The 10,115-nt window shown below is 29.4% G+C and overlaps 1 protein-coding gene across 3 annotated transcripts; it reads left to right on the top strand.

Annotated features, from left to right (window-relative positions):
- Positions 1–6,334: 6,334 nt before the first annotated feature.
- LOC106757085 (probable protein phosphatase 2C 34) lies at positions 6,335–9,778 on the top strand. 3 transcript variants are annotated; one of them, XM_022779370.1, is made up of 6 exons: positions 6,335–6,485; positions 7,927–8,232; positions 8,443–8,754; positions 8,918–9,035; positions 9,121–9,344; positions 9,428–9,778. In XM_022779370.1, the coding sequence occupies exons 2-6, from the start codon at positions 7,990–7,992 to the stop codon at positions 9,602–9,604; spliced, it is 1,074 nt and encodes a 357-aa protein (XP_022635091.1). In that variant the 5' UTR covers positions 6,335–6,485; positions 7,927–7,989; the 3' UTR covers positions 9,605–9,778. The 3 variants fall into 3 exon arrangements, with proteins under 3 accessions (XP_022635091.1, XP_014495158.1, XP_014495157.1); XM_014639672.2 differs by lacking the exon at positions 6,335–6,485 and adding an exon at positions 6,649–6,892; XM_014639671.2 differs by lacking the exon at positions 6,335–6,485 and adding an exon at positions 6,929–7,154.
- The last annotated feature ends 337 nt before the right edge of the window (positions 9,779–10,115 follow it).

Genomic DNA, 10,115 nt, shown 5'->3' with positions numbered 1-10,115 from the left:
TTTGTGTGGGAAAAATAGCAGTGCCAATTATCTAGTCGGTAGGCCCCGTTACATAAATTTAGTGGTTGCGTTTGACGTTGGAAGGTAATGTTCCATGTGCTACACAATGTGATGAAAAGGAACAACTTAAACATAAATGAGTTTTTACGTGTTAATATCCACCATTCATCTGTAGTGTGGGTGTTGAATTTGCAAATTATGCAATGATTTGAAGATGAAGATGCATATCTACCATGTAATGATGGAATAGAGTTTTTATGGCCCACATATCACTCCATGTTCATTTGATTTTGAACTTTGTTGAGCACGCGCTTGCATAAATTGTACGTCCTCAAAAGCAGATCAATCTTGTTTATATAGATACTCCACTTGTCCTTTAAGCGTAACACTAACGTTAATGTTTGTCAAACTCTGTGGACCCTGTCTATCCATTATTTGGCGTTAATCTTTTGATGATTTCTTATAAATATTTTTAAGAAATATAAAAAGTAAATTATCATTTCTCAAGTAAAAATTAATTTATGCACAACTTAAAATTTTTCGATAAGTTTTTTCATTTTTAGTGTATAGAAAAGCTATTTTTCTTTTTTCTTATTTTATAAAAAATGTTATAGAGAAGCTCATGAATTTTAATATAGGGAGAAAATTATTGTATGTGAAAGGATTATTATTATTATTATTATTATTATTATTATTATTATTATTATTATTATTATTATTATTATTATTATTATTATTATGGCTTTGGCATTAGGCAAAAGTGGGGTCTGTGCATCCACATCCACTGAGCCGAAAAAATTATGACAGATTGGATATTATTTGTTAGGGAAAAGCAAATTAAAACAGTAACTTTGGTTTCATCTTTTACACAGTGATGTTACTTAATTGGCACGCGAATGAGTTTTCTCTTATTAAATTTACGGTAAAATCGTTCTCTTATATTGAAAGTTTTGATTTAACTTTTCTTTTTCTTTTTGACAATTTCCTCTTTATCTTGTTTTTAAGGTTTCATATTGTGTTCAAAAAAGAAAAGATGATTTTGGTGACATAATTCAATAGCTGTAAGAAGAAATCAAAAGGTAGAAACAAAGTATATTTTATATATAACTGACACATATGTAGTAAAATTAAGAGTGATACTCTTTTAAACAAAAACAAAAAAAGTAACCGTTAAAATTGGTTTGTATTTTGTTAAGTCAGTATGTAACTAATATAAGTGACACTTAAGAAATAAATATACTGAAATATGAAATATATATTATATTTTTAATATTATAACTAATCATTTATAATTTAAGTATTGGATATGGATTCCTTGTAACCTTTTATTCACATTTATTAAAACTCAATTTTTTTACCACCTTGATGTATGAAGCACATAACAAGGTGGGCACACACCTACCCATTAAGAAAATCGGTACATACAGTGATTACTCACGTGATTCCTGGCCTCTCAAATTCACGTGTCTTGGCCATTCAAATTTAAAGAGTACTATTATTTCGATATCTAATAATAATAATAATAATAATAATAATAATAATAATAATAATAATAATATACAAAATTGCAGAAACATCTATATTTCTGTTAGGATATAATAAAGTCACAATTTCCTACACTAATTAACTTTTTAACTACTTTATGTGACTTCCTTTACGATAAAAAAAATAACTATTCTTTTTTATTGAGCATGATTTTTATTTGGTGAATTTTATCCATGATATCTCTTTAGTTTTCTTTCATAATTTATTACATTGAGAAATGGATCATATTTATTTAGAAATATATTTTCTTCATCTTTCATCCCAATCTATTTTTAATTTCGTTATGTAAGAAAATCTCAATATAAAAAGCAGGTAGTAAGTTCCACGAAGCATAGCTATGGCCACAACTTTTTTATTCATAAATTTTGATTAGGTGTTGAGACCTTCTAACTATAATGTATAGAAACTTAAATTATAGCTTTAAATTGAAAGATAATATAAAAAAGACTAACACTAACAATACATACAAATTAAGTCTGGATTAAAACGTCTATAATAATTATAATATTTCATAAAAAAAGTGAATATTTAACATAGTTAATTACGACATCAGTTTCTTTACTAATTTTTACCTACAGTAATATAACTGTTATTAGCCTAACAAGTTTGAATGCATCATAAAAATTGAACACGTCTTTCTTAGTATCTTCAAAGGTTTAAGTGCATAGTGACCAATTATTACACTAATTAACCCATGGGATTAAATTAAAGTGGGATAATTACTTTACCTATTAAGCAAAACAAAATCATAATAATTAAGTTAAGAATCTAGATATGCTTTTAAACTGAATTGTAAAAATTAATCTGACAGTTAAAAAGATGGCAAATTCCCTTTCCCTTTTAAGAAGTGACTTGGTTCATTGAAATTGAGTTAGGTATTTTTATTTTTAACTGCAAAATTCTGACATGGGAAATCCTGAAAGAAGTTGTCGTGTGGTAGAGAAACTCAACCTGCCCCTATTGTTTTGGTTTAATCTTATAGTGTTTGGAAGTTTAGGTTTGTCTTTTTGTTACCTACAGCACACCATAGCAGCCTAATGGAATGAAGGTGAAGCACCAGGAATCACAGTAGCCATGTGTAGTAAGCAGTAACTAGGTTAGGAAAATAAAAAAGGTTGTACTGTTAGGTGCTGTCCAGCATTAAAGTTAAAAGTGAATTCAAGAGACAAAGTGGTAGTAGATGTATGTAGTCATCCAGCCTACAGAATCAAACTATCAAAACCATTTTTCACTGTCAAACCACAAATATAGAAGCAGATTCACTGCTCCTGCCCATTTTCTTTTTAAGATATTTTAACATATATATATTTTTACTTTCTATATAATACATATATTATTTTTCTACTCATTTATTATTTATTTGTTTTTGTTTCGCATATTTTGAATAGAATTTGTAAAATAAAGTTTACTATCAACGAAAAGATATCTGTAAATATTTTAAAATTAATAAATATATATAAATACTCACAAATATTTTAAAAAATATATTTTATAAATTTTTACAACACAATTTAAATAAAATTACAAAATATTATATAAAATATAATATAAATTTAATTTTATAAAATATAAATTAGTTTTAATTTTAATTTAATTTAATAAAATATAAATTTAGTTTTAGTTTTTATTTTTTATCCAATCCATTTATAAACTGATATTTAAACACTTGTTATCCACTATTTACGAATAATAAATTGTTGTGAATATCCCTCATCTATTACATATTTTATCCGTGAATATCAACAAATACGAATATTTTTATCATCCTTAATTTTGAATCTAATAAAAAATTTACATATGTATTATATCAAAATATCTTAAAAAAAATCTCTCTTAACCTATCATTGCTTCTTCTTTTTTTTTCTTTAATATATAACTGGTAAGATGGAGTTGGATTTCCAAGTGAAGCAAAGGGTAGCTTTTTAGTATATTTAAGGAAAGACTACTAACTTTTGCTGCCTTACTCTGCCTTTTGAAAAGAGCTCCCACACACACTTCCACAACTTCCTTTTTTTTTTAGTTCACAATCTAATTCATTGTTTCACGTCAACACCCAAAAATATTAAAGTCTCATGCTCTTATTTCAAATACATCTACTTAATCAAGATGAATAACTTTTTACACTAATATTATCTATTTGGAATTAAATATATTTTTTAATTTTAGACTATTATAAAAAAACTACGTGTCAATTCTAAACTAAATTTTGAAAAGTTTAGTTTGATTAGATGAAAGTTATATAAAATATCTTTTAACATATAAAACTTATCTAATATACTGTGAAATTCAATTTGTTAGATGAAAAATATTCTACTTTTTTTATTATAGAAGATGTTTTCCATGGATTCAATGATTAAATATTTTATAATTTAATTCAGAAACAAAATTATATTTTATAATAATTTGTAGATAAAAAACATATTTAATCTTTATATTTATTATTAGTCTAAATTTTTTATTTTATTAAAACTTTAATTTAGTTCTACGAAAATAAATACTTTTTATCATTTAATATAGTAAATGAATACAAAATTATTACCACTGCATAAGTCTTCAATATTCTTAATGCATATCATCTACTTTATATAACAATAATGATATTTAAATAATTTTTCACAATAAAACATATATTATTTATTTAAATTTATGTTTAAAAAAATATTTAATCACAAACTATCATCTATATATTGTTAAAAAATTATTAAAAATAGTGTTGTTAAAAGAATTTTTCTTTTTTTTTATGTAAATGTGTAAATTTCTCACTCTTAACAATGGTGTGCTGTGAATAGTTCAGATAATATATGTTTGACTTTCTTTTATATATATATATATATATATATATATATATATATATATATATATATATATATATATATATATATATATATATATATATATATAAAAGGAAATTCTTGCAGGTATTCTTTTATTTTATTTTTCTCATTTAAATAAGGTTATGTTTATAGTTTTGACCGACTATCTAATATTATAACCTTCCATTTTATTGACTTGGAAATCTTTCTTTATATGCATTCCGTCAAATCAAATTGTACAATCCTGGGATGAAATTAATAGCATGTCATAATGACCAATAATAGCATGAAAGCAAATATAATTAATATAAAACACCAATGCAATAAATATTGATTATCTGTAATATACAAAATATTTAGTCTAATACCAACTAAAATTTGGGTGGTATTGAAGTTGAATAAAAATATTTTAGCAATCATTATCTATATTCAAAGAGTCTAATTTAATTGATAGTCTAATTAGAATGGAAATGAATTATCTTTTCATTTTTTGACCAAATATAGATAGCCTCCCAAACCAATTGCACCACATTTTTCTATTGTCTTTGCAATCATCAACATGATTCAAACTCAATAAAATAATTATTTTATCAGTAATTTAAAATGATTTGTTTCATTTTCTACTAATGACATGTTATCCTATGATTGGCGTTCCCATAGTCATCCCCATTTAAATTTTTTCCACTGGGAATTAGAACCACTTTTTATATATTTTATAGATTTATTAAAATAATGAGATGATAATGGTAAATTAAGATTTTGGGCGGTCTTAAAGGAGTCATTCAACCCTACCAAGACGTGTGCTTAGAGACAAAATTTTAACAATGGCTCACATACTCTTTTTCCTTTATAATACAGCTTCCATGGTTTACCTAAAAAGTTATATTTCTTTTTAATATCATTGCAAACCATGGATGCTGAGTCACTCTACAAAACTCTTTAATGTTTTCTTTTTCTTCAAGATTTTATGTAACATCTAAACTAAAGGAGCAAGAAAACTTAATTATTATTAAACATGACAATCTTAATTTCCAAGTAAAAATTCATCTATATCCTTATCTATGTACTTATTTATTAAGTACTTGTACCTCTCTATTATTTAATGTTTTATTTACAAAAAAAAAGAGAATATACTATTACAAAGTAAAAAAGAAATTATAATTATATTAGTATCAAATATCAATTGAATAATATCTAATAATTATAAAAATTTAAAAATATCAAATATGTGTCTTAAAAATAAATTAAAAACGTTATTATGAAATTTACAAAATACCCAATAAATAAGCTTTTTTTTTTATTAATTTAAATACCAAAACTTAGACAATATGAAAAAACTCTTTGTAGAAGTTAAAACTGATTCAAATAATACATACAAAATCATTTTGTGATCCCTCAATATTGCAATGAAAATATAAAAGGTTTTATTCTTAGTCCAACTTCTTTTGTAATATTATATTCAGAAACAGCTATTTTTCTAATTAAAATAAATTATAATAACTATCTGAATATATATTTAATCAGGGTCGCAATCTTATTTTTTAAAGATTTTGAAACATTAGACACAATAATTCCCGAATCTGCAGAACAATATAAGAATATTTCAATAATACAAACGTTATAAAACTGGTCCAGTTTCTTCTAAATAATAAAAAAGATTCCCACTGTTTGGGTGTCCAAATCATATTCTTTCAAACATTGCATAATGCTTATCTTCCTACATGTGGGGAAAAACAAATGACAACTCAATAATTTCCTACATACATGTACCTTGTACAGTAAAAATCATCATATGTGTACTAACTACATCAGGACTTTATTCATATTATACATATATCTATCTATATATAATAAAAGAAAGCATATATATAAAAAATATCTATTGAAATAGTCATACAATGTATATTTAGGGTAAATAATAGAAATTCATAACTTGTACTATATAACTATGAGGAAGAGTAGAAGTGTAGAACATAACACTTACGGTAAAATAAAATAAAGAGGCTGCATTGCATAACACTTTTGAGCCAGGAAACTTGACAATGACTAGCTGGGGCAGCCAGAGGTGACGGATTACTGTGGAAGATTTAAGATTTCTTCTCTGGATTAACAAGAGCTACATCAGAGGTACAATATTTTTTATTTATTATTTTTCCCTAATGTCGTTAATGATTATCTCATCACACACTTTTTCTCTCACTTTTAATGTTTTCTTCTGAATATTTAACTTAACTATATGATGAATGATGTAGAAAGGGAATAATAGCCATAAATACAATATTTTGTGCAGTTGGATTGTATGGTTTGTTTGTAAAAATGTGTCCTTGTGGCATAGATAAAAAAGGAAGAGAAAGAAGGAACTAGAACCAAACAAAAGAAAGGTCCATTATGGATTCTGATCTCTCTTCACCTTTGCTTTCTTCAACACCCACCTTGCCCTGTCGGAATTCCTTCCTGTTCCGGCCACAACATCTCCTTCTCCGGTTACTCCCTCAGATTCACCCTCTGTAGTCCCCTCAGCAACAAACTCCAAGGTCCTCCTCATCTTCTCATTTTCTTCTTTCAAAACTAAAAACAACCAAATGGGAGTTTTTAAGTTCAGCCACAACACAACCTTAACAAACTACTATATGTTTTTTTAACATGTTTTGTCTCTGTCCTTGCTTTGATGAATTAATGGAGGTGGGGACAGAGTCAGTTACTCAGTCCTCAACGTGTTTTCCCTTCTTTCATTTTTGTTTTGCTGAATTAAAGTCGATTCTGGGCCTCTCTTGAATGGTGTTTGAACATGTTCCGGTATGTATGGTTTGTGACCTGTGACTTATCATGCGTCTTTGTAAATATGTTTTTTTCAGGTGTTCAGATTTTATTGCTCTAACTTTGATTAATCTTCAGAATCTCTTTTTAAATATGCTTCTGATGTCAACAGAGCAGTATGCTTTTTTACATGACGCTGAATCCAACAACGAGAAAGCAAGCCAGAAAGAAACCAATTTTTACTTTTACTTTATGTCCCAGTTCACTTACCAATACACGATTCGATTTTGATCTATTATGCTTTTCTGCATCATTAATAAACCAATGTGTGGGAATATAATAGGAGCTGCATCAAGGAACCTTAACTTAAATAATTTCCTTTTTCTTTCTCTGTTAATATTTACTTTGATGTGTGAGTGGATTTTAATTTTCATGCCTCTGCAAGGCGGTGAAATAATTCCAGATTCAGCCCTGGAATTCAACGTGAGAATGAATATTTTTACTTCTGCATAATCTGTAGTTTAAGGTTTTAAATCTGTGATAAATATTAAATTCTTAGATTCTAAGCTTTCTGAGTCAGAAATTGTCCTTATGTTCAGTCACGCCATCCCCCAACTTGTTGCACGTTTCATTTTTATTTTGAGAACGAAGTATGTAGGAAAAGGCAAAGATACTAATAAAAAAAATCAAAACGGTTCCTTCCAATGGGCTGTTGTAGAATTTCTCACCTGCTCCTCATTTTTCTTTGTTCTCTATACATACGTGTATTTGTATATATACGTTCAGTTAACACTATCTGATTTCAATGCAGATTCCACGCCATACACAGGAAAATCACAAAAGGTGTCGTGTGGAGAATCAAGTGGTAGAGTTGATGGGGCATTTTTCCTCGATGTTCAATGGGTTGGCACGGTCGTTTTCAATGAAGAAAGGAAGAAAGAATGAGAAATGCGGAGGGAGGGAAGCTGCCGAAGCAATGGCAAAGGAGGCTAAGAAGAATGACATGATGCTGTGTAGCTCTGGCATAGTTCATGTCGATGGTTCAAACAACTTTGCCTCCGTATTCTCCAAAAGAGGTCAGAAAGGAGTGAACCAAGATTGCTGCATAGTGTGGGAGGTATACAGATATTTGTACTAAAATATCTTTATCTTCTTTGTCATATAGTTATGGGAGGAATTAATTTTGGTTCTCTAACAATACAAATAACCCACTTCAACGGAATTCAATTCATGCGTACTCATGTTTCAGTGAGTGGTATGGTATGTGTTGACGTCATTGTGGTCCCTTTGTTTTTTACGAAAGTGGATGTTTTGATGTTGTTTATAGGAATTTGGATGCCAAGAGGACACGATCTTCTGTGGGATTTTTGATGGGCATGGACCATGGGGTCACTTTGTGGCCAAAAGAGTAAGAGAGTCAATGCCACCATCTTTGCTATGCAACTGGCAGGAGACGCTAGCCCAAACTTCAGATGATCCCGGTGTTGATGTAGAGGAAGGAAAAAGGCAACTTTACCGATTCAACGTATGGAAGCACTCTTACTTGAAGACATGTGCAGCCATTGATGAAGAACTGAAGCAGCACCGCAAGATAGACTCGTTTTACAGCGGAACAACTGCCCTATCAATTATTAGACAGGTAAAAACAAGGACAAAACTTTGTGGTTCCTTAAATGTTTTCTATGTTGTTTTTCATGTATAAAATAAAAGAGTTTCATGGTAGCAATTTGCATACATAACAGACCGAGCAATGTTTGTGGAGTTGCTTTGAAACTAATCCTTAACTATTCCATGATGACCAGGGTGAACTCATTGTCATAGCAAATGTTGGTGATTCTCGTGCTGTGTTGGCTACAACATCAGATGAAGGAAGTTTGGTAGCGGTTCAACTAACAGTTGATTTCAAGCCCAATTTACCCCGTTAGTATTGTTCAGTTTGTTTATGTAATTATTGTACGATACTGTTTGGGGTTCTCATTGTGGTGATGCATAACTTTAACTGCAGAAGAAGCAGAGAGAATAATTGAGTGCCAGGGGCGTGTGTTCTGCCTAGAGGACGAGCCAGGGGTGCATAGGGTATGGTTGCCTGATGCAGAGTCTCCAGGACTAGCCATGTCTAGGGCCTTTGGTGACTACTGCATTAAAGGGCATGGCCTAATTTCTGTGCCTGAGGTAACCCACAGAAATATAAGTGGTAGAGACCAGTTTGTTGTGCTAGCCACTGATGGGGTAGGGAATGTTGTCCTTGAAACTGTCTGTGTTTACATGCATTGTTAGCAATGTTAACAAGTTGTATTGGTTTCTTGATGCAGGTTTGGGATGTAATATCTAACAAAGAAGCAGTGGAAATTGTATCTTCAACAGCAGATAAAGCTAAGGCTGCTAAAAGGTTAGTAGAGTGTGCGGAACATGCATGGAAACGCAAGAGAAGGGGCATTGCCGTGGATGACATTTCAGCCATTTGCCTTTTCTTTCACTCTTCCTTTTAATCAAACCAAGTTATGCAGGTGGCCACTTTGAAATAGATTATGCTGTAAAATGTCATAGTTGAACAATGTTCAGTTGATGCACCATTGCTCCATTTAACATAAATTGTTTTGAAGTTCATGTTGATTTTGTTTCTCCACATTTTCAAATATAATCTTTCAAGATTTACCTTAAAACGTATCACGAGCTAGTTTCTACTTGTTGTGTGTCGAGAAGGATGCATCCAAATCTAGCAACTTTGGCGTTTTCCAAGTTTAAATTGACAAATGGTGGAAATTAGATGTCTGGAGAGCACAACGGTTGAGAAATTAGAAATAAAGGGTCTCCCTTGTGATGACCCAAACTTCTGTGATTTCAAAATTCAAACTCTTGCAGATTTTTGTCGGCAGAAAATAATGCATGAAAGGCGCTTGTGATTTTTCAAAGTTAGATTTTTCACACCTCAAATCAAATAATGAAATTTTTTTAGATAGGCATGAAACCTTAAACACATTGTATTTATTTGACACAAGT

This window comes from Vigna radiata, chromosome 3, assembly GCF_000741045.1.
Source record: "Vigna radiata var. radiata cultivar VC1973A chromosome 3, Vradiata_ver6, whole genome shotgun sequence".
Classification (NCBI taxonomy): Eukaryota; Viridiplantae; Streptophyta; class Magnoliopsida; order Fabales; family Fabaceae; genus Vigna; species Vigna radiata.
This window is presented reverse-complemented; position numbering and strand designations above follow the sequence as displayed.